The sequence below is a fragment of the Bacillus rossius genome, chromosome 13, assembly GCF_032445375.1.
Source record: "Bacillus rossius redtenbacheri isolate Brsri chromosome 13, Brsri_v3, whole genome shotgun sequence".
Taxonomy (NCBI): Eukaryota; Metazoa; Arthropoda; class Insecta; order Phasmatodea; family Bacillidae; genus Bacillus; species Bacillus rossius.
The window spans coordinates 19164360-19189311 of NC_086340.1; the positions used below are offsets into that span (position 1 = coordinate 19164360).

Consider the following 24952-nt stretch of genomic DNA (forward strand, 5'->3'; position numbering starts at 1 on the left):
TAAGCGCTGACAATTTTTACTTCTCTTTTTTTTTTCTTCTCTTTTAAATCGTCCCGGATTATCCGATTTCCGAATATGCGCATCACGGATTAACGAGGTTCTACTGTATTGTACTTTTAATTCGTTATTATATAAAAAAATTATGAAGCATGTACTGATTTGGGAAACTTACTTTATATTCATGAACATGGATGCATTGTCGCTACATTGGCATTAAATAAGGCATAAATCACAGATGTATTCTCAGAATATGCTAACAATAAATAAAGCACATTTACGATCTAGACTAAATATGAATCTTGTTTTTTTTTTTTTTTTTTTAAATAACTTTACTGAGAAATCTGTTACTTAGTAATGCAACAATAATGCCGACTTTCATCACAAGTTACGGTCGCACATGTAGTAATAACAATGAAATAATTAATGACAAAAATTAATACATTAAACAATTATTATTTTAATCGCAATTCAATTTTAAATATTCTCATACACGTTTTATTTATGAATTTTTTAGGACCAAGTTTGGTTTGTGTAGACTACCAACATTAAAATATGTATTATCTGAGAATTCCATGATGGCCAACCAATGAATTTGTTAGCCAATCATTTTGAGCAACATAAAAAATAACTAATATTAATATAAAAAACTTTAATGGGTAAACTAGAGAAAACACCCCGTCACTTTTAACTTCGGGCATATTAATCACTATGCTTTATTGAGGCTTAATTTTAAAAGACGCACGACAATATTTCTTATGGCCTAAAACCATTGAAGCCAAGATGGCGCCTTTCAGTTTTCATTAAATATTTCAGGTAAGCGTTTACCTTCATTTGGGACTTAAACAAATGTCAAGTTGGTAACTACAAAATATTGTTCCGTCGGATGTTGAATTTCGTTTTCCGATTTCCGTGGATACATGAATCACTGTACTCACAGATAATGCCTGAATGCTTTAAATCCACCAAGTCGGATTCTACAGCAATTGATGAAGTGACCAGATTCTTACGTGATCCTACAGTTAACCCAGAAATAAACATTCTCGAATACTGGAAAACTGTCTGCGTGTTCACCCAGGCTACATAAACTGTCCAAAAAATATTTGTGTTCACCACCTGCGACAGTGTTCTCTGAACGTTTGTTCAGCACTGCAGGAAACATATGTGACCAAAAACGGAATCGTCTTGATCCAGGCCGTGTTAAAATCCTTGTTTTTTTAAATAAAAATTTAAAGGGTTAAATAATTCTGCATAATGTTTAATTTTTTCTCTTAACTTATATATTATTTTATAATTAACCCTTGAGAACTGGATTGGGATTCGAGGGGTGGATTCGAGGTACTGTTTGGAATTCGGATTCGAGATTCGGATTCGAGAAAAATGGGATTCGAACCATCACTAATTTTAATTATGTAATAAATCATAGTGAAATATGCAGAATTACCTACATTGCTCTCTACCATGCATGTATTTTATTGTCACTATGATTTATAACAGTGAAACTAAATTACTCCAGAAAAATTAAACAATTTATTTTTTGTTTAATCTTTTTTTAATAAGAATTAGCTGCCCACAGTTGGGGAAAAAAATCATCTTGCCACGAGAAAAGAACATAACATCAAAAAAAAAATTTAATCAATATAGCAAACCCAACAAGACCTGGCTACTCCAGTAAAATTTATTTCACCACTGAACTAGGGCGTTTCCAAATATCCTACAAATACCAACATGCAAAATATGTATGAACAAATCACATTTGCATGCAAAAAAAGAATTACTAAATTCAATGAACTGAATTTAAAAAAATATATATATCTAAGAGCTACTTACTGCTCTATTGCAGCCATGCTATTATGAAAAACGTATTACCTATCTAGTTTCTCAACCCAGCCTTCCACAATGCACAGCATTTACACAGAAAAACTAAACCACAAGTCAGCCGAATATAATTTCCTTTAATATGGGTCAATGAGGATTATTAGTGCATTTACAAAGAAAGTTAACTTGTTACAAATATGGGACATCAAAAAAGAAAAAAATACATACTATAAAAAATTGATTTTCTGAGCTAACTTTCCTTCACTCTTCTGCGAAAGGGCATTCTGTATTTTTGATGTAGTCAACATAACCAACCATTAAAACTTTAAATACCCAATGTACTTTAACAGATTTACTGAAAAAATCATCAGGAACTAAAAAAATGAACATTTTTCTATGTGCCTCTCTTGTAACAAATTACCCAAACAAATAATCCATTAATAGTGTTTCTCCTTGCTTTCCATAAATGTAAAAGTATTACAGAAACTTATATTTCAAATATACTTCCGTAGGATACAACCCAAAAAAAAAATGCATTAGGATGCTGACTTTACAGCAGTCCATCAGTCCAGGATGATTTTTTTTTCTAATGAATTGCAGGTGACGTACTTACGAATTTTTTCGAATTCCATTCCTGACTGTATGATGGTGAACGCATGCATCATTATACAGAACCCATCGAAAGTAATCACTTGCCAGTTTGGAATGTTGGAGGAAGGTTCGATCACACCACCTGATGCAAAAGAAAAATTATAACTTTACGAATCAGTTCTTAAACACACATAATTAGGTAAGTTGTACATAATAAAGCGGGACAAAACAAGAGCATTCTTTGTACAAAATTTTACAGTCTACTTTTATTTTTGGTTGAATGCTCTATACTTATATTTTTAACATAAAAAATACAAAATTATGTTACAGGATCTGCACAACAGCCTGTTTTCAAGGTATTTAAAAAGATGCTTAGTTATATCCAATAATCTTAGTGAGTTCACATTTCAAATGTACTTCGTCATTCTTGCTATTCCATTAGTAATTTTTGGTTTTTCAATTTTTGGTTTTTATTTACAAGCAGTGGTAGTTGGGTAACTCGCTAAAAGTTTCCTACATTCTTCTTATTTTGTGTCTAATAAACATCTTACTTAAGCACTCAAAGTTTAATGTAGCTAAATATTTACGTGATCTTTGACTTCGACTTCATCTTTGGCAATATTTTAGACTTGATTCAAATTGATAAAATGGTCTTCACACACCCCTAATTTACTTTAAAATAAAAGTTCACCTCCTTACAAAATAGGATTGTAAGCTTGTTCAGGAATAGCTTAATGTATTTTTGACTCTCTCACAGATGAATATTCTTGTAAAATTTTACAGATGCAATCATTAACTAAAATACTGTTGTGCACTAGTGTATATCAAAATTTAAATCCAAAAATTTGAAAACAATGCATTTTTTTAATTTAAATCACTCCCTTTAAATAGTTAAAAAGTGTACAATTAAGAAATATTTACAATATCTTCACCACAATATAACAGGAAAAAATAATCATCTCTGTTACAGTAAACTAAGGCAACATGTTATTGAGATATTAATTTATTTTGGTTTATATATATATAAACATATATATGTGTGTGTTTTAGTTAGGGATGGGACGATTCCAAAATTTTCGATTCCGATACCCGATTATCGATTCCTATAAAAATCCTTCGATTCTCGATACTCGATACTCACCTAGTTAACTTAATATTAAATAATTCAAATTCTATTTGCAACTTTTTTTTTTTTTTTTTCAGCTTTCAATACATATATGATGTAGCATACATCATAAATTCATATTTATCAAATTTGAGTACACAACTATTAACATTAACTCATATAAATGTTTACATCATTAGAAGTTAATGGCTCATATGTCAAAGGGGTCAAACTAATCTAAAATTTGTTTTGTAATACGGAATAAACTATAAAAAAAAATTTAAGCTTTCCTTGAGCAGTATAAATTATTTTCGTTCATACAACTTGCCTAACTTAGAGAAGGGTACAAATTAACTAAAAAATTTGTGAAATGAAACAGTAACCAAAATTAAGCAACAACTAGACAACTAGCAAATGAAAGTGTTGTACTTGATTGTGGTATTTCGGCGTTAAGTTACATTTAAGAAACACAAATTCATTCGTTGTTATATCGGCGTTGTGGTAACGACCCAACAAAATCTATAAAACACTGACCAACTAATCATCATCGTCACACCATTCTATAATGAATGTTTGTTTACATTTTTCCGCTTTTTGGCGCGATTTAAAATGCTTGTGCTGCCCCGTACGGCTGGTTCGCCCGATAATCTGCTTGATACTACGACGCTGTTCCAACTATATGCCAGCGCCCCCGGCTGACGTGGTATGGCCACTCACGTAAGGCTGTTCCAAACACCGTTCGCCCAATCATCTGCTTGCTTTTGTATTTATTTGGTGTCGCTGTTCCAAGCTGACGTCAGTGCCCCGAGCGGTGTGCGTGGACTTTAAAACTTCGCCTGTTTGTCTTATCTATCCAAACATTATGCCGGAAAGGAAAATAAACGCCGTAGTTTTGCGTATTTTTACAGTATATTTTTGGGTTTAACATTATAACGTGAGCGTGTGTAAGCTTTTGTTTGCTTTAGTCCATTTATGATTAATGTTCAGTGGCTGCCATGTTGCGGTGTTTGTTTACCAGTGACAAGTCTTTTACCTAGTATTTAAATTTCCCGTAAAAACATTGCGATTTCGCGTTTTAATACTAAATTTCGTGGAAAAACGCTGTGTTGTGGCGATTTCGCGTAAAAACTGTATTTTAAGTTGATTTCGCGTTTATCGTCGTTTAATCGTGATCGCGAAAAGAACAGGTCCCTTCTAATACGCAGTGATAATTTTTTTATAAATAATTTTTATACTTTGACTTGTGTATAACATCGACCCAAGTTTTAGATATTGTTTATTTGGGGAAATATGACTGTTATATATGCGTCTAGTCAGTCATAACCCCACTCAAAGAGTCGTTAAATAATTGTATCTGACAGATTTGCAATGTTGTGAAATGATTTTTTTTGCTACATGCGGGAATCGACTTTTATCATCGATTCTCAATTCTCGATTATTTAAGTAGAAACGGTAGGTATCGATGAAATTGGGAATCGGTTTTCCCATCCCTAGTTTTAGTAAGATGTATTAGGTAATCCAACACAAGTTATGCAGTGTCTGTACTGTACCAGTAAAAAATTTATGTGATTAAATTTTTACATTAAGTTGCGTGTTTCGAAGGTCGTTATACACTTGTACTGCATGTGTAAAAAAAGTAGGTAAACATGGAATAATGTCCGTTTCTCCCTTGAAATACACTTAACCGTGTATTCTAAAATTTTAATTGCTGCTAGAAGCAAGCTTGGCGACACACAAATAATTTTTAAGTTCATGATCCACTAAATAATTTGCTGAAAAGATTCAAACATTTTGAAGTATGCCTAGGGGCAGGCATTTTTTGCGAAAAGATCTGAACACTTATTAGACTGCAACAAGGTATACCCGCACCTGTTGTTTCTTCCTTGTGATTGGTGGCTGTCTGCGAGAGAAGTCGTTGCCTTATTTGAACCGAGCCACTCAGGATGCATTTACTTCCACACTGAATCACTGTGATTATTGTTGTTGTTGCAATCGATATGTAACTGGGAGAAACGCACCCGATCACGAAACACAGACGATGCTACAGTGTTTTAACTTTCATCTAGTCTCCGAAATCTTTTCGCGAAATCTGCATGCCCCTAAGTATGACTAATAGTAACAGTAGTTTTGAAACATGCGACACGGTGCGAAGTCACGCGACGCGCGGCGGTACCACCTCGAGAATAGCCGCTGGTGACGAGCAGCTCCCTAACTTCGGTCTCGTCCAGTGCCGCCAAGTCGGCGGTCCTCCTGAGGACCTCCAGGGCGCTGTGGTCCTTGGCCAGCTCCAGCAAGCTGCCGTCGCTCGCGCCCGGCGCGCCGCCGTGCCGCCTGCACCAGCGCACAACGTCAACCTGGTCCTCCAGCGCGGTCGCCAGCCGCTCAAGCGCCGGGTCGCCGGCGTCCCCCTGCAGGAAGAGCACCAACTTCCATCGCCCCGACGGTCGCGACACCCCGAGAGCTTTGAACCCCCGCGGGCCCGACTCCCGACTGCAGATCCCTCCGAGTCACCTTGCATCTCGCGATGAGCACGTCCAGCACGGCGAGTATCCCGCCGCTGGATCCGAACTCCCTCCACGTGTGCAGCAGCACGATTGGCCACAGCGTGGACAGCCCCGGCTGCGACAAGCACGCGTCGACCACGTCTCCCTTGCCGGCTATCATCAGGGCGCTGCACATCACCTACAAACATGAAAGCATACTCATTTACCGTATTTACTTGCATAATGTCCGCAGTAATTTGGCTACATTTTTGACAAAAAAAATGGGGTGCGGACATTATGAGATGAAGTCCGAAAAAAAATTTTGTTTCTCAAAATTTTACGTTTTATGTAGAGTAAAAAAATTGTTCTCTCATAATTAGTTTACTAGCAGAGCGCTGGTGACTGGCGACCCTCCGCAGCGGACGTGAGAAATGTGACAGGTGTCGAGATAATTGGGTGCCGGCGATAAGTGGAAGACGCCACTCTTTTTTTTTTCTTCTCTCACTTGCGTGTGCGCTCTTACGTTCAGAAGCCGCAGCCAGCCTACACAAAATAAACGCTTTGCAAGAAAAGATATTTTTTTAATCTTTCATTGAGATGGCCAATGATGGCACGGGGCAGATGTCTAATGTCAGCATTAGCCGGCTGTGTGTATAAAAAAAACCGTGTGCATGTACCCCCACCACTTCTCTGCTACCTCCCCTACTTTGTGACGTAGTGTGAGTTGACGTGTACTGGCTTGTGCTATATATAGCCCATAGCAGTGGAGTGCGAGTTTCTGAGTCCAGACGGTTTCACCACGCTACAAAACCCTCTCAGCGACCGCTCCGGAGAAATGAACAACTCAAGGTCAAAGCATTGTTGACAGAGTCGGTAATTTTCCATCCCATTACTGTGCCTTTCAGGGGTGGCCGAGGTTGCTTTGTCTGGTGCGGACTTTATGCGGATTTTAAAAAAATTCCATTTCAAGTATTTAAAAAGAAATGTGCGGACATTATGTGATGGCGGATATTATGCGATTGAATACGGTATTTATTTGTATTAATACAAGCCAACGTTTACCTCGCATCATGCAGCCAAATCAATGACACAAAAAATTTTATTTCTGAATTGCTGTACTATATTTGCAAAGAATTTTCTCTGGGTTTAGAAAGATATAAAAAGGAGTAGGCCTATATACAGAGTAAATTGGATTACATGTATTAAATTTTAGTTTAAATTTGTTATGATTAAAAATTTTTACTAATGAGATCAATATTTAGAATAACAGTCCCATTTTTTTAAAAAATAAATAAAAAAAATTTTTATGGTTGCTCACCTGCTTCAAATTTTGTTAATCATACTAAGACGACTCTACTTCTGGCTAGACAAATCAGGTGAGTCCACAGATAAACTGGCAGTATAGGAATTTGTAATACCAACGAATAAATTATCATTAGCGTACAATTTTCATTTGATATCTAATTCTTTCTTCAATGACTTGATATATTAGTATCCATATGACCTTAAATAGTAATACTTCACTGTCATTGACTGCCAGTGCTATATATATAAAGAAACTTAGTCGTTATATAAATTTATGTGTTAAAGGGCGCCTTGAAACTACTGACTTATAAATCATACAAACCGAAAAGGATTCATTCGTACAATTAGTAGTTAATCTCGTTTACTCATCACAGTAATCACCATATAGTTGAAACTATTAATTTATATTTCCATTATTATTTAATATTACTGTGAGAGTCATAACTTCCTTTAGTACGTAAGAGTAAAGCCTTTCCTAAATAATAGTATTTACACGTCGGTTTGGTGTTTTTAGTATTGTCTAAATCATGTCAGCAGTTTACCGACTAAACTAGTGTCTCGGAGAGCATGAGTGATAAACAAGGACTGGATTTGGGTAGACACTGGATTCGAACTGAAAAGAGGGTTCAAAACTGGACGTCCTTCTGGCTCTGGAAAGTGGTAAAATCAGAAACGGATGGACCTCACCGACAGTCTGTTCACTGAAGAAACTGCAGTCACATCTGTAGACAGCGGGATGTCGTTCCGGCAAAGACTCGTCCTTCGGAGGTTCGGGATCGGCATCGCCAAACGCTAGGAACGCCTGGTGGTTTTCCTCTGGAACTCTTCCGAAGATTTTAAATGTCTTTCTCGTGCATAATCTCCAACAAACGAAACGACCGACGCAGTTGTGTAGTTTACTTGAAGTTCAGAAATTTCCCTAATTCCGTCACTAAAAGTGCAGAAGTTTCTATGTACTCGTCGTTGTCAGCTAAATAACGAACTCCGCGGTTGTCCCGGATCAATTTATAGTATTACGGGTGAAAATAGTGGTTCGACCCGAATACATGTCTATTCCCTTCGTAGATCTTTTCTAAAAAAGCCTCGAATACTTCCAAGCATTCTAAAAAAAACAGCCAAATTATTTTGACAACCATCGACGTTAAAAGATTCATAAAACAAAACCAGTAAGGAAAAGAAGAAGATAACAGCGCTAAATTTTAAATATCAAAATTTTTAAATTCCATAGAAGACATGAATGACTAATCAATACTTCCAAAACTGTTTTCCCTCCTTAAACCATAAAATAAATAAAATGTAGGCTTCACTCGCACGTCTTCCAGAACTATAACTCCCGTACATAATTTGTTACATTAATTATATCAAGTTAGTTATCTATAAACGAATTGAGCGTTTATATTTTATTAAAATAAAAATTGTAATATTTAAAAAAATATGTCAAAAAAAAATAATTTGACGCAGGTAATGGGTGACATAAAGATCAATGTAGCATGACTTAAGGCTTCTGGTTGTCCACGCCCAGGGTGTCTACAAATAATTAGAGAATAAATTACAGAACTTTTTCTCGACCTTTTAACAAACGTTTCCAAGCACTTTTTTATTTCACACAATCTTTTATATAAGTAAAATTAAATATATTACAAAAAATATTTACTCTTCGCAAGAACATGCTGATATCTAGGATAGAAAGCTTAAAACTTTTTCAGGCATAATTTTCAGATGATTTAAGTGCTCAGGACTCCCATTCACGTTTAACTTCCGATCGTAAACTGAAGTAAGACGTGAATAAAACAAAATGCAAGTTAGCGAAAGGCGGCTGGATGTTGAAGTTTCCGTGACTTCCAGCACCGCTACCGTTCATTTCGGGACTTTTTTCCGGACCTTCGTGACCTGTGCACACCCTCAAGACTAACGTAGGCTCCGACCACAGAGGCGACAGCGGACTCACCGCCAGGTCCTCGACCCAGTGCCGCCGGGTGCCCACGGTCCTGTAGAACAGCTCCTCCAGGTGCCCCTCCCCGATGCGGCGGCAGACGGCCTCGAGCACAGCGGGGTCCGTCCCCGCGTAGTCCCGGGAGCGGGCCTCGTCCTCCAGGACCGTGAGCGCCCTCAGGAGGCCCAGCTCGCCCCTCGAGAGGAGTCCCAGGTGCAGCCAGCGCTCCTCGACGAGGCCGGCGCCGCACAGGGACCTCAGCCGGGGGCAGAGCCGGTCGCCCAGGTCCCGGAGCCTCGCTTCGCCCGCCTGCAGGACTGACAGCAGGCAGAGAAGCGTGTCCACCGGCTGTGTCTCGCTGGCAGCTCTCCCGTGGTCCTCACCTGCACACAGAACACCAGGGCTGCAGCGACCCACCCACTTCTGAAATAACATATGTAGAAACCGGGAAAATTCGCGAATTCATTTCGCGATAAGCTAAAATACAAATAGTTATACCTCAGTGCTGCCTCTGCTATTGGTTCACTGTTCGTCTGGGCGACTCTGGGCCAATGAGAAACACCCGACCAAAGCTTTATCGAAAAACAGGCTGCTACGCTGGAACGTCTCACAAGACAGCAGCCAATGAGTGGGTGGCGTTTGACCGAGTGTACGTAGAACTATGGAGTTCATCCTACAGGTCATTGAACCCGCGAATTTTTCCGGTCCCTAATTATATGTATTTATTTTTATTTGTTACACGCCCAACAACAGCCGAGGGCTTTGGTGGTGGGCACGACACATACAGACAAGGACAGAATGGTCACTGCAAGTACGTGGACAACCCAACCCCCTACTTGTTGGTACCGAGAGCAGGCATGCTCTTACTATATATAACTTAGAACGATACTTGCGTTAGCTTTTACAGTTACGTTTAATAACAACTGTTTCTTCTTGTTTAGACCTATTTGTGAGTTAGTATAACATGTTCTGAGGATCATACTTTACTTTTAATTCATTGTTTTAAGTATTTCTGGTGATTTGCTTACTTCACTGTGACAAAACTGCTTAAGAGTTAATTTTTACCATTTATTTACTTTCTTATTGATGTTAAGTGCATTTTTTTTTACTGTATCCCGATATCTAACAAAAAAAATACATTGTTATTAAAATTGTCCACAGTGACTTTAAACACATTTCAATAACAAAACTCAAAAACAGTAAATAAAATGTATTCACACCAAATATAATACATTCCAAAAATATGTGGCCCTTTGCAATACCACAGGGCTTAACGTCTCACCGAAGAGGTCATTAGAGAAGGCAACTTACAAGACCGAACAGGGATGTTCCTGCAGTAAACCAACATGTCCTTCATCTGTTATACTTTATCAGCATTTTTCTGATCTATGCACTTTTGTACAATTTTTTTTTTCCAGAAATAATGACATTCCTTTAATTACAAACATTAAAAGTTTTTTTTTAATTTCTTTTGTGATTTGAATTAAGTTTTGGTTAAATGCTGCTTAATTCCAAGATCTAACTTCAATTTTGTTGCTATTATTGTGTATTAATTAGGATTTCGGTGTTACGCCGTGCATCGACATGCTTTTCGGTGTTATTTCAGTTTTATCGCAATTCGCCATACAATCTTATATTTATATGGACGTAGTTATGAAAAAAGGGACCAACCCACATGAAACCTATTCTGATAATTTTGAAGTTAAAGTTAATTATAAATTGTAATTCTCGTATTGATAGCATAATGTGGGTACATATATAATTTTAATGGTCTAGTATAAATACTGATATAATAATAGCAACGACGGTACGATCAACCTTGCTCTATTTCAATTTATTTTCAAATAAAATATAACAAAGTTGTGGGTTGGTTCCTTTTCGCATAACTACGTCCATTTCAAAAATTACTACCACTGGGGAATTTCCATGACTTTTCCAGGTTTTAGAACAAAAATCCCTGACCAATTTCAACTTCGCCTGACTCGCCGGAACGTGGTCGGACACCCTGGTTCCCCCCCCCCCCCCCCAACCGAGGGCCGCGGGGGGACGGCGTGCGCACCTTGGCGACCCTGCTCTTCTATCTGCCGCAGGCACGCCCAGAGAGCCTCCTCGCACAGGTCCTGAATCTGGGCGTCCGTGTCGGCGAAGTGCGGGCTCCACAGGCAGAGCAGCTGGCTGGTCGCGGCATGGGCGGCCGCAGGGCTCCTGAGCAGGCCCCGGAGCAGGAAGTCGCGGCTCCCCGGGGAGAGGATGTCGACCGGCTGCCTCTCCCGGTCCGCCAGCTGGACCTTGCCGTGTAGCTCTCGCAGCTCCTTCACAGACAACAGTCACGGCAACAGTCACCAAGTTCCCTTCCCTTTCGCTTAATGGCTCTTCAGAAACTACAGTCAAAATTCTTACGCCGTGGCTTCCCCCGTAAATCAACGGCAAAACTCCGAAAATAATATTTTGGAATACGAAAGACGTTCATCTGTTTACCCTCTTGCGAACTGCGTTTCTAAATTCCTGCTGGTTCCTGAGAAATTACAGTTCGCCTAAGGCGGTGAAGCGGCCGTCGTCATATCGTGTTTTTAATTGCTTTAATAATTGTGTACGATAGCGTGTGACTGGACATATGAAAGGAATTGTCAATATGTGTATCAAAAGGTAATAATTCCTTTTTGTACGTCAGGTTCTAAATGCTATCGCACATAACAGGTCGGCGCTTCGCGCCTCCTTACTGCTAAAAAAAAATCCCTGTCAAGTGTTGATGTTCTTTTTTTTAATTATTATTTACATTCCATTGAGTCTCAATATCCAAATTACAAAATATACACTTTCTTATACGTGGAAAACCCAGAGGTGCCCCCCCCCCCCCCCCAAACATTACGACTCACCCCCCCCCCCCCCCCAAATTTTTTATGCCATTTTCTCAATGATTTACTCAATTATTTTATAATATACTCTTTTAGTATTATATTTTATCACATTTTGCATTAATTACAACTGATTTTCTAATAATAATTTTGGTCACATCAGGTAATATTTCCATCCTGAACCGACAGATGCCAAACTGCTTTTGTTGAGGAAAGTGCGGGGTTGCCAATTTGATTTACAAGATCCCTTTCAATTATCAAAGCACCAGAAACGTATTTTCACATTAGAAGCTATAATTATGTTAATAATATATACATTTTTCTCGTCTTTTAACCCCCCCCCCCCCCTGAAATTTTAATGACACAGTCTGCGTCGTTACTCCCCCTTGTGGGCACCCCTGGAAAACCACAGGATCAGCAATGCAATTAAAGCACAACATGGTGATAGCCGCTTCACTGCGTAGGCTATCTAAAGTGACCGGTAAACAGTAATTTCTCAGAAGCCAGTAGTAATTTAGAAACGCTGTTTAAAGGGTAAATAAAGGAACACATTTTGTATTAAAAAAAAGTATTTTTTGAATTTTATAATTTTACTACGGAAAAGCCACAACTAAGAACATGACCAAAATTACAGAAGTTTAACTTTAGTTTCTGCAATTATGTTAAATTTTGTGCGTTTCTAGAACAGTGCGTGTTCATTCGTCTTTGTTTTGTGACTCTTCGCGAAAGAAAGTTGATCTACTAGCAACTCAAGCCTAGCGATAAGTATGTTGTGTGTGCAGATTGCTTTTAATTGCACGATAACCAGTGGTTTTTCTGATTAGTGTTTTGAGGTGATGTTCGAACAAGTCTAAAGTGCATACCAATCAAATAAAAAAAAATTTTCAAACAAATGCTACACGTTTACTCCTCACACCCACTGCTTGTAGAAGCATTACCCCCACACCGAACTTACCTGCACTACTGACTGTGGGGTATCTGAACAGACTAAACTGTCCAGAACTTGCTGGAACTCTATTTCTCGTTTAAGAACATTTACGTCTGTGCCAGCTAACAGTTTGGAGGAACTCAGAACGTTTGCTGCGAGCCATCTTTGCTGCCATGGACTTCCAACCAGCTGGGTGGGAGACCTGAAAAACAAAAAATTACAAGTGTTCAGAAGAAAAATTCAAAACTGTGTGTCAAGTAGAGATGTGAGTGGGAAAATTTTATGGAGAAATAAATACTAGGTATATATTTTTCCCGAAAATATACTTTTTTTTCCCATTACCAACATAGATTTACATAACTTAAGATAGGTTTATTTATATGTTAAACAATAATTTCTTTTCTTCAGATTGGTAGGGACTGTTAAACAAAAATATTTTCTTCCTGTCAGTTGGTAGGAGCTCGCATTGGTCCTAGCCACCTCTCAAGGTTAATGGAGACATTAGGTTGTAAAGAAATACCAAATATATGTTTAATTTGATACTATTTGTGTAAAAAATTTAATAAAAATTATTTGTTTGATTCTCTGAAAGTATTATCAGTTAGAAAATTTTCCAGCTTGTTGCAGATGATTTTTCAATAAATTAACTGGAAAATTTTTCCAAAATTTCCTTTTTAGAAAAACTAACATATATAATCATATGTGCCCACGTAACTTGCATTTGAGAAGCACTTAGTTCATATCTCTGCAGCTGCACTAGAAGGGACAAATTAAGCCAGAATTAAAACAATTGGTCACATCTGTATCTTCGTCAGCTGCACGAACTACTATACTATCAACGCTCTGTGTATCCATCATCATAGCTGTCAACATTAATGCTGGCTACCAAGTGACGAAAAATATATATATGATTCTGGAAAAAATTATTTTGTAAAGAAAGTTTTTTTGTAACGATCATGAAAGTTAAGCACTTGTATCTCATGATACACAATCATTTATGCCCTGATATTCATTTATATGTTTTCAGTTATAGAATGTTATTAATTCATAGATTTCAGAACACTATGTGTCTAAATACAGTCTTTTATTTTTAATAAAACTTTTAAAATTGTGTTTATATTCAATTTTTAAAATGTTACAGAAACAGTTAAAACAATAAAAAAAACCTGTGTGTACTTATGTAGTTATACTATATTTTTGATTTAAGACACAGAATTATTTTGAAATGTATAGTAACAAAAATTAATTAAATAAATACTCAATATTCAATATTCAATATTCAATATTTCTTATCTTATTTCATTGCCTGGGACAGAATTATTTTTCATTAGCACACCCTAGAAGGAAATTATATCCACCCGGTTTAATATGTGAAACAAGACGTTACATGTTATTATCGGTTTAAATCATTTAAATTCTTACTGATATATGGTCAAGTTCATTATAAGATACAGTGCTTTACTAAAGACTGGAATGAAAGTAGGGAAAATGTATGTCGTCATGGAAGTACACCAAAGATAACAAACATGAATTGAGGAATGAAGGAAAATATAATATGTAATATTGATAACAGTGAGAGACTAAACAGCATCCTGAAAATATATACGAATGAGTGTTTACATGTGAGTTTTGGGGCCTCAGTAGCAGTTATGGTACGAGTAGGAGTGAAGTAATACGTGAAATGGAATATCTTTGTAAGATGAATAAATATGAATACAATTAAGTATTTAGAAGGTAGTAAGAAATTAATTGTAAAATGGTGGTAATTAGAGTAAAATATATGTACAAGAGAAATGTAAGGTCATGGTATTTACATTGAATTAATATAACAATACACTGTAGAGATAGAATGAGTGGTTGTGATTGTGGTAGTGACCATGAAAGCGACGGTTCGTGTTGGATAAATTAAATGGCAGAATGGCAATTTTTTTTTTGGCTTTAATTTAATATACACAAGAGTAACATTGACAGTCAAAAAATTGCATTTTTTTTATGATTCTTAAATGTTTGTATTTTGTGGTAGTTTTTTATGTGCATTTTGTTTGCTATGATAGGTGAGAGGTGTGTTGTGTGCATTACATTTGTGATGTTATGTGAAATATTTTATTTCCTTTGGGTATGTGAATCATAAAATTGATTTGGGAGTGTAAAAAGGCTCATTTCCCTAAGATAAGTTCCACTTTCAATTGTTGAAGTGATATAAACAAAGTAAAAGATTTAATAAAGGTAGGTCGGCTAGTTTAAAAAAATAAAATAAATAAAATTTACATCACGGAATGGTAGAAGTATTGATGAAGTCATCAAAAAGGCAGTGCTAAAGTAATAACAACATATAGGTACGTTCTTACAGTACAAGCGCAGGAATAAGGCTTTTGGATGGCGAAGATTTACATTACTTGTTTTACACAAGATATTTTTATTGAGTAAATTCAATAGTACAGAACACATATTCAGTACCGTGTGTTATACTGATATAGGTAGGGCTGAAGTATACTTTACAATACTTGAGAAGTTTTAATAATAGTTAAAAGTAATAAACAATTAAATTATACAAATGTAGTACTGCAAAATTTGCTATACTGAGTGGAACTGTATCGTGTGGAACGGTATCGTGTTATATAGGCCTACTAAAATAGGTAGAGCTATAGTATACTTTATGATACCTGGGATGTTCAAATCAATTAAAAAATGAATAATTAAATCAAAATAAGTGGTATTACAAAAACTCTACACGTGCAGGATCATAGTATACAATGATACCTTAGGAAATATATTGTCAGTATTGTTTTATATACTAGAATAGGTAGGTTGTAGTACATAATACAATACCTGAAAGTTAGTTTATTAAAGAAAAGGGTAAATCTGTATTGTACGGATTAGCGCCAAAAAAAATCGTACAAATATGAAATAACTTTCATTATATGCTCTTTTACGTCCTCTTTTCAGAACCGCCTGCGGAGATTAAAAATTCCAATTACTTTTGGAGATATCGCCGTTCTTATTTTGCAATACAAGCCCTATGTAATCATTTAACAGACGCCATTTTATATTTTGCCGTGTGTGCGTGAATGCCTAAATAACAGAAATTTTCCATTAGGTAAGGTTAGTTACATGATAAATAATTCAAAATAAACGGAAATTAAAATAATATCAAATAATTTTACTTGTATAGTTTTAAGTATTTATAATGTAACTGACCTGACCTAACAAAACGGGACAAAGGTAGATTAGGTCAGGTCAGCTACAGTATAAATACTTTGAAACTGAACGGACATTAAAAATAATAAAAATTAATTTTAATGGTTGTTTAGTTTTAAAGTATTTATATGTAGCTGACCTGACCTAACAAACCGGGAAAAAGGATGAACAGTAGGAACTCACGTAATTTTCTTTTTACGTGATGTAGTTGTTCAACTAAGTCGCGGAAAAAAAAAAATCATACTTGTAAACAAGCAACAATGGTGATGAACGCGGGAAGCCTACGATTCACTCATCCTTCTGGACATACCCGAATACTCACGTTGGCAAGCCTTCTTTCAACAGACGAGAGGCAAACGCCCGATCGTGCATCTTCGGTTTTTTTTTTGTTTATTGTAAATAAATATGCAACTAATGAAAACTAATGGTCAATTGATTATGTTAGCTACATTATAAATACTTCAAAACATTGTGGATGGTTGATTTGGTTAAGATAGCTACATTAAAAATACTGTGAAATCATGAAAACGGTTTCCTAGCGCTGGATAGCTACATATTAAAAAGTTATTTGCTAAGCAACCATAAAATGATTTTACAGTTTTTTTAATGTAGCTATACTTACCTAATATAACCACCCATCTACAATGTTTTAAAGTATTTTTAATTACTTCTTGCTAATATTAAGAAAAGAAGGCTTGCCAACATGAGTATTCGGGTATGTCCAGAAGGATGTGTGAATCGTAGGCTTCCCGCTGAAACGCCGCGTCAGTGCACAACATGAAAATTAAAAAATTCCATATCTCCTAAAGTATTTGGTATCTCTGATACCTGTCTGGTTTAATGAAATGAGGAAGTTAAAGAGCACAGAATAAAGGTATTTTCTGATTTTTAAAATTTTTTTTTAAAAAAATCGCCAAAAAATGAATATTAAAAAATTAGATATCTCCAAAAGTAATTGGAATTTTTTATTTCCGCAGGCGGTTCTGAAAAGAGGACGTAAGATAGCATATAATGAAAGTTATTTCATATTTGTACGATTTTTTTTGGCGCTAATCCGTACAATACAGATTTACCAAGAAAAGTATTTAGTGCAAAACAAGTATGTGAATGCTTCCCACCCAATACACCAGTAGTCCCAAGCTTGTCCCATAAGAATCTAGAGGGTGATAATGACATCAGCACCGCCATGTTGGTAATGTCTCCAATATTATGGTACCAGGAACTCGAATACCCTGATGTACAGTAGGCACTACATGTATTTATTTTAATCCTCATGTATTGACAAATATTTTCTTAGAATCAAATTTAAATTTTAAAATATACTATTCACAATCACAGAACTGCTGCAGAAAAAAAATGAGTCCATCTATTCCCTTGTCTTACCTTAAGTTTAGAGACCCAAAGCAATATTCCCATATTAATTTTTCGATACTTTCTTCAACAAGTGGATCGCCTATTTCTTTATACAGCAAATCCAGAATGTCCCAAACACCCTGTTGCAAATAATACTTGTACAAATCCATCACAGTTTATAATTACACATCACTACGAGATATTACTATTCACTATTACGTCTAATATCAATTTCATTACATTCTTTATATATCTTTGTTCATGTCACATTCCACAAAAAAAAAAAAAACAATAATAACAGCTGATTACGAAATCCCAGTGTTTACGACTGGTACTGTACAACCATAGACTAGAGTTACCCGTAAGAGTATAGAGCACGACGTAAGTGTATATAGTGTTTGAGGATATTTTGACATCTTTCATTATTATTATGATTATTATTATTATTATTAGTAGTAGTAGTAGTAGTAGTAGTAGTAGTAGTAGTAGTACGCTTGAAATTAGGCTTTCACCCGATAGTAACGAGTCCTCCATTTTCACTCATTTTCCCCCCTTAGCATTTTCCTCATATCCTTTGCATCGTTCACCCCTACTATTTCTTCATCCAACCCAGTCCACTCTATTCCTGTCCTGCCAAGAAAAACGTTCCTATCCCTTTCCATTCACCACCAGTCCCTCCGGAGCTTTCATCTGTGATCTCTCTGCTCTTTATACTCACCTCTGTGTATCCTAGTGCCCAGCTGCTCCCAGCCCCCCTCACCCTCTATCACTTACAGTCTGACTAACATTTCCACTCTTCTCTTCTCTTGTAGTGCTTCCCACCCTAGCTCCTTAATCATCAAAGTCGGACTATGCATTTCCTCATCTTGCCTTCCCTTCTCTTCCACATACCCCTCACCCACATCGCTGCTCTATGCTGCACCTTCTCCAGCTTCCTTACCTCAGTCCTGACAATCAGTCCCAGCGCCCTCCTACCCATACTCACCACCTGCTGAACCTGTTTTTCTCATCCCAGGTTATTCTGCAGGGTCACCCTTAGGTACTTATACTTTTCGGCCTCCTTACTCTCCTGCCCCTTCCACATATACACTTCCCTCGTTACCTTCCTCTTCATCGTGAATCTAACCACCTTCGTCTTTCCATCTGCTTTCAGTGACATCCCACTCTGCTCCGTTCATTGTTCCAGTCTGCTCAAGTCACCTTGCAGATGAACCCCTTCCCCCACTGCCTCATACTCTATGCAATCATCCCCAAATACTCTCATCCTGGCCTCTATCCCCTCTCCAAAATCATAAATCATTATCGTCAACAGGGACCCCAACACACTTCCTTGCAGAACTCCTGACATCACTTACCCTTCTTAACACTTTTCCTCACCCACTCTCACCCCCTGCCATCTATCCCTCACGAAGTCACCTACCCAACTAACCACCCTTTCATCCTCCACCAACATATCTATATTCTCCATTAAAGAACGAAGCCTTTTCTACAGTGCTTAATGTGGATAGAAACCTTAACTAGACCACTACAAAAGTACCTACCAATTTTTGAACATAAGGAACGATTTTAGACTTTACTCTAAACGTTTATTTTGTAAAAATTTTGTGATGAATTCCGAGTCTGTGATAAATTAAGGTATGTTCTAGTTCTGTGAAATTTGTTTGCTTTATATTGGATGTTTTAAGAAATTTTTGTGAGGAAATGCAAAATAAAATTAAAATAGTTTATCTTTGTTGGTGTTTAGTTTTCAGCATATTTAATTAATGATGAGCCAAACGGCCACCTTACTTTTTGAATGCAAGGTATATTAAGGTTACGAAAATTAAATGCTGCAGATGTTAATATTATGCATAAATGAAAATTAAATTTCCTTTAAGTTTTGTATTAAAAAATAGATAGCCAGCACACTTATATGAAACAAGTGCTGCGGTAGAAGTTTGCTAATCTCTTTATATAATGTCTATGCTAAAAGAAAATAACAACAATGCGGCAATGTGCCATGTGATTTTACTATTCGAAATATTGCACTGAAAATTATTTTGATTACGTTGGATCACTGGTATGCTTTCGAATTTGAAAAACAATTTTAGAGTAAGTGGAAGAACATTAGCCGTTATCAGGCGAAATTATGTCAAGAGGAAATATCCAGTTAACCGCGAGAAAGAAAAGACTCTTCCGATCTTTCAGTATCCATTAAATACTGACTGGGATAAACGAGTGTATGCGTGGGGCTTATGTGAACACGGTGCTTTAGGAAATCAACGCCAGCGTGGGAAGAAAAAATATCTACGCTATTACCAACGCCCACAGCGCTTATATTTCGGAGAGCAGTACAGAGTGAACGACGTGACTTGCGGCTATGGTTTCACGGTTTTCTCCGTCAAGAGCTCGGACAGACATAAAGTGTTCGGAACAGGCCTTAACGCGGACTCGCAAATTGGATACCACGCCCCGCGGAAGGACAATCCTCTCGGCATGATCGTTTACCCGGCGCCCATAGAGTTGCCGTTTCGACACCCGTCCACGGCAGAGGTTCTGCAAGTATCTGCAGGGCGGGCCCACCTGCTCATTTTGACAAACGAAGGAGTGTTCACGCTGGGCAACAATGCCTACGGGCAGTGTGGCCGGAGAATAGTGCAAGACGAAGATTATTCTGGCAGCCACATGGTCCACCGTGTTTCAGACGTGGACGGTTCGCCCGTCAAGCAGGTGGCTTGCGGACAGGACCACAGCATGTTTGTGAGCGAGAGTGGCCAGGTGTACAGTTGCGGGTGGGGAGCAGATGGTCAAACTGGGCTTGGATGCTACAACAACGAATGGAAACCGAGCAGGGTGAGCGGCGACATTCAAGGCGAGAAAGTGGTCAAACTGTCGTGCGCCTCCGACTGTGTGCTGGCCCTGAGCGATCAGGGAGTCGTGTTCGGCTGGGGGAACTCGGAGTACGGCCAGCTCGACCACAGCCAGACGCAGGTGAACGTGCCACGCGAGGTGCTGCACTGCCGCGGCTTGGGTAGAATAGTGGACGTGGCAAGCGGTGGCACCAGCTGTATGGTTCTCAACGAAGACGGGAAAGTGTTTGTGTGGGGTTACGGCATCCTGGGGAAAGGCCCCAACGTCGATCGTTTACTGCAGCTGTCGGAGATTCCTCCCACCCTTTTCGGTTGGAACGAGTTCCAGCCCAATTCCAAAGTGATCTCCGTAAATGCCGGCATTTCCCACCAGGCTGCCGTAACTAATTGTGGAGACTTATTCATGTGGGGTCTTAATCGTGGTGGATGTTTGGGGCTTGGTCACGTCAAAAACCAGTTTTTCCCACTTAGAGTTTCTGTCAGCGCCTCCGTCATCAAAGTCAGTTTGGGTGTGGATCATACTATGGCATTGTGCAAGTCATTTGTGTGATGTTGGTAATGTTATCATTGCTATAGGCATATACAGACAGAAATTGACTATGTACACTTCTAGCACCTGTTATACCAAAATGATCCAGCATAGTGTTACCAGCAAATAAAATGTATTAGATGTTAGTTCTTTCCAATTTGTGATATTAATTTATATTCTAGGTGAAGCAAGAACTGTTCTAACAATATTTTGTTGTCTGTCAATTTAGTGAATGGTGGCCAGGAATTGTCTCTACTTTAATTTACCCTCCGCCAAACTTTTCCACATCCATTACATCAAAGTTATTCCTCTACCCAAATGTTTTTACTGACGTAACACCCCAGGTTATATCTCTCCCCACTGTTGAAATAAAGGAATTTATGATTTATTATGATTTTATTAGTAAAGATGAGAAATGTTTAGGTTTTCTGGTATGATTGAAATAAAAGCTGTTAATTCTTTTTGAGTAATAATCATGTGCGCCACATATTTTATGATCATAATTCACATTATTTCATGCTTTTTAAGTGTTTCTGATGATTTGCTTGCTTATGCTTAACCATGTAAAGTTATTTTTGCACATTTGTTTATTCATGTAGTTACATTTTTGTGTGTGTTTACATAATTTTCTCTTGTAATTATTTGCTGTGGTTCTTTGTTTGAAAACTGGACTGATGCAATAGTTTGCCAGTATTGGAGAGTAACAGAGTTCTACGGTAAGCTTGGGAGAAGACTTCTTTAGATTAAGTCGAAGTGCTGTGATTGGCTGGTATTTCTCTGTGCATTTGGTCAGAAACTGTGTCACGAGCCCCCTTTTTTCTCTTGGAAGAGAAAGAGTGGTCATGGCATGGGTTAGTGTCTGTGAGAGGTACCAAGAAGTGACTCAGAATTAACATATTAATGTAGGTGCAGACATTTTGTGGCTGTAGTGCGAACTTAAAACCTTTTTGAATATTTTGAATTAGAATTCAAAATATCTGTAATGGCTGAAAACACTGATGAGTAACTTGAGTCATTGTTGCTGAGGATATAGTCCTTTGGATTATACCATGGTTGCTGGAATTTTCTCGCAAACAGTATGTCATTTTTCCACATTCTGAACCTACCAACATTCAGTAAATCTGTTTTTGAGTCAGTAAAGGGTTTTTTTTTTTTTTTGCGAAAGTTCATATCTTCAACATGTATTTGTTTTCATGGGCTGAAGATGGTGGCCATGGTGACCTGATAATTGTCATGAAGTATAAATTAAAAAAAAAACAGTTAAAATCAGTTTGTGTCCGATAGATTATTTCAGTAATCAATCCACGAGTGACAGTTATTTTGGAAATTAATCATTATTTCAGCTCCCATAAAATTTATTTTAAGTGTTCATTCATGTGCACCCTAGACCAAAGTTGAGCTAGCCAAAGGTCGGGATTGTTACGTCTAGTTCCCTCTACTCACGTTTTCCTTCTGGTCCTGTGAACTTTCCCGGAGTTAACCTTATGGCTCTGCAAAATTTCCGAGAGTTTCTCTTCTAGCTCTGTGAACTTTCCCTGAGTTTTCCTTTGTGCAGCTATGCCGTCCCCTCTCCTCTTTATCCTCTTTGTGCTTCCCCCACCACTGATTACCGGATACAGTTCTTTCAAAACATCCTCCCCTCTCCTCCTAACCCTTCCCCCTCCCCACCAAAAGACTTGTTTTCGATTCCTGACTAGATCTAACCCAGATTTTTCGCAAGTGAGAAACATGGCTGTCATCATCATGAGACGGGCGGGTTGTCTCCGGTTACTGCTGTCTCGCCTCACCCTCGGTTGTATCCAATGAACCTGGTGTGGTAAATAGGTGAATCCATATTTTATTCCTTAATTTATTCTTGCTCCTGGTTCAGTTTCTGAACATCTGCGTGGAGACCCTTGTATACTATGAAATGTCAGTTGTGCTGTGCTATAGCAGTACTGAGTACAAACATCACTGAGTGATGTTTGACAGCATTGTTCACTATAGTACAATTTATTTGAGTGAATTATAAATTTAAAAAAAATACTCACATTTCAATGAACAAAGTTCTTATCAAACAAACATATGACAGTTGAGAAAGTCTCAGTCTTGTGTTAACTCATGAATATTGTGGAGTCATTGACTTGTTCCTAGATTTGAACTAACGTAATGTTTCTAGACTTTGCCAACCGTGACAAAAATAAATATAAAAAGTGAATCTTTCTTCACATTATTTCATCAAACTATTTGGTATTCCTCTTCCAATTATTGAACTACATATTGATATAATGCACATTTTGTCTCCCAACCACTTTTACAATAATTTCACTGTATAAGAAACCTTAACTATATTAAAAAAAAAAAATTTAATGCAAATATACGGAAAACTAACCAGAATCAATCTGTGTCAAAACTTAAAAACATAGCACAGAAAATTCAGTGGGAGAAACTTAGAAAGATATTACTGCAGCCAGAAACAGTGGAACAGATTCACTGGTTTCTTATAACATAGTATTTCCAGAAAAAAAAATTCTTAGTTCCATCTTCCCCGTTGCACAAATCATTCAAAGAATGTAACTTATTGTCATAGCGTGTCAGAGTAGCATAGTCCCAATGCTGTACTTTCATTGCCAAATGTTTTCCATCAGATATATAAAAAGCTTTACTCTCCTCACCACATTAACAGAAACCCATCAATGTGCACGTGCAGCTTAAAATGAGTTAGCATGCATTTATCTCTCAATTGTTGAAAAACCATAAAGTGACAAAATAATATATTTTAAAACCACTGAAAACTGTTAACTTTCACAACTGTGTTACAAGGACAGTTATTATCTATTTTTAATAGGTTGACTGATTAGTTTCCAGGTAAAACGCATTCAGCGAATTGTGTGTGTGTTTGTCATATCACGAACGACATCCATATTAAGGTTTAACTATCAACTAAATTTTAAAGTTATAGAATTATATTTTTAAAAAATAGGCAATTTTTACATTTTTTTTAATTACATAGTAGATAATCATAGTTTGGCTTCACTGAAGTTTACCTTTGTAAATTTGCCCCTTAGTAGCAGGGATTCCGAAAGTGCCACGATCATGAGGTGAGGGCTGATCCCTAAACCTGAGAATGATTTGAATTTATAAGCACAGAGTCAGTAACCAAAAGGTTTGGAGACCACTATAATATTGTAAGGTTCAGACATCTTAAGCCTCCATGGAAAACTGTCTCTCGTAAAATGCTATATAAAAAAAAGAAACTTGCCTGCATTACTAGGTTAGCTTTCGTTTTACCTGCAAAGCTGGTTAAGAGTGAAAAAAAAGATACTGTATCTACTCGAATCAAAGATGCCATCGATTGTAAGACACTCATCTTAAATGACTTCACTTTTGTTAATAAAATATTATTGAAGGTGCGAAACTACCTGTAATAACAATAACAGGTCTATGATTATCAAATATATGTGTCCAATTTACATGTGCGTATGTGTTGAAGACAAATGAAAAACCCTTCACAGTAACTTATCTGTGGCACGAGACACTCAGGGATCTCATATCAGAAATAGCATCAACTTATGCATGGAGGATGGCAGATACCCTTTCCTTCTTCCCTCCCTCCGTCACTTCCCTTTTTCCACTCCACTTACCTCCCCTACATGACTTAGCGCGGCGATGGTGACAGCTGTTATATTTGACTGCTTCTCAGAGCATGTCAAGAGTCACACAATTTCATTCTTGATTAAAACAAAAACAGTCGCAGATACAAAAAAATTCATAGAGATATTTTCTATTCAAAATTTAATTTTCTACAACTTTTATTCTATACGTTTTTTTTCACTACAGTGCACGTTTTCAAAATATGGTGTGAAATTAAGACTTTTGGGAAGGTTCAGGATTTTAACTTACACTTAAATCTTCTATATTCGGTTATTACGAATACTCGTAGTTATGGGGATTTCTCTCGCCATTTCAGCTATCGTAGTAACGAGGTTCCACTGAATTCATTTACCTGAAGAAACAACTTGCACGGCG

General features: G+C 37.3%; 2 protein-coding genes across 4 annotated transcripts in view; one reads left to right on the forward strand and one right to left on the reverse strand.

The window, feature by feature from the left end:
* The window catches only part of LOC134538306 (zinc finger FYVE domain-containing protein 26), a 138562-nt gene extending 120683 nt beyond the window's left edge, over positions 1–17879 (reverse strand). For 2 of the 3 annotated variants that reach the window (XM_063379503.1, XM_063379501.1), the window contains exons 1-7: positions 17597–17879; positions 13043–13217; positions 11292–11544; positions 9248–9615; positions 6023–6193; positions 5688–5937; positions 2429–2548 (exon numbers count right to left, since the gene is read on the reverse strand). In XM_063379503.1, coding sequence (XP_063235573.1) covers positions 2429–2548; positions 5688–5937; positions 6023–6193; positions 9248–9615; positions 11292–11544; positions 13043–13217; positions 17597–17736 — 1477 coding nt within the window. In that variant the 5' untranslated portion in view covers positions 17737–17879. The remainder of the gene's footprint in view (positions 1–2428; positions 2549–5687; positions 5938–6022; positions 6194–9247; positions 9616–11291; positions 11545–13042; positions 13218–17596) is intronic. The other variant, XM_063379502.1, reaches the window with a different exon arrangement.
* A 1635-nt stretch (positions 17880–19514) lies between these two features.
* Positions 19515–23141, forward strand: LOC134538308 (RCC1-like G exchanging factor-like protein). Its single transcript, XM_063379504.1, has one exon. It carries the CDS (start codon positions 19628–19630, stop codon positions 20963–20965), a length of 1338 nt encoding a protein of 445 aa, XP_063235574.1. The 5' UTR covers positions 19515–19627; the 3' UTR covers positions 20966–23141.
* Positions 23142–24952: the final 1811 nt, after the last annotated feature.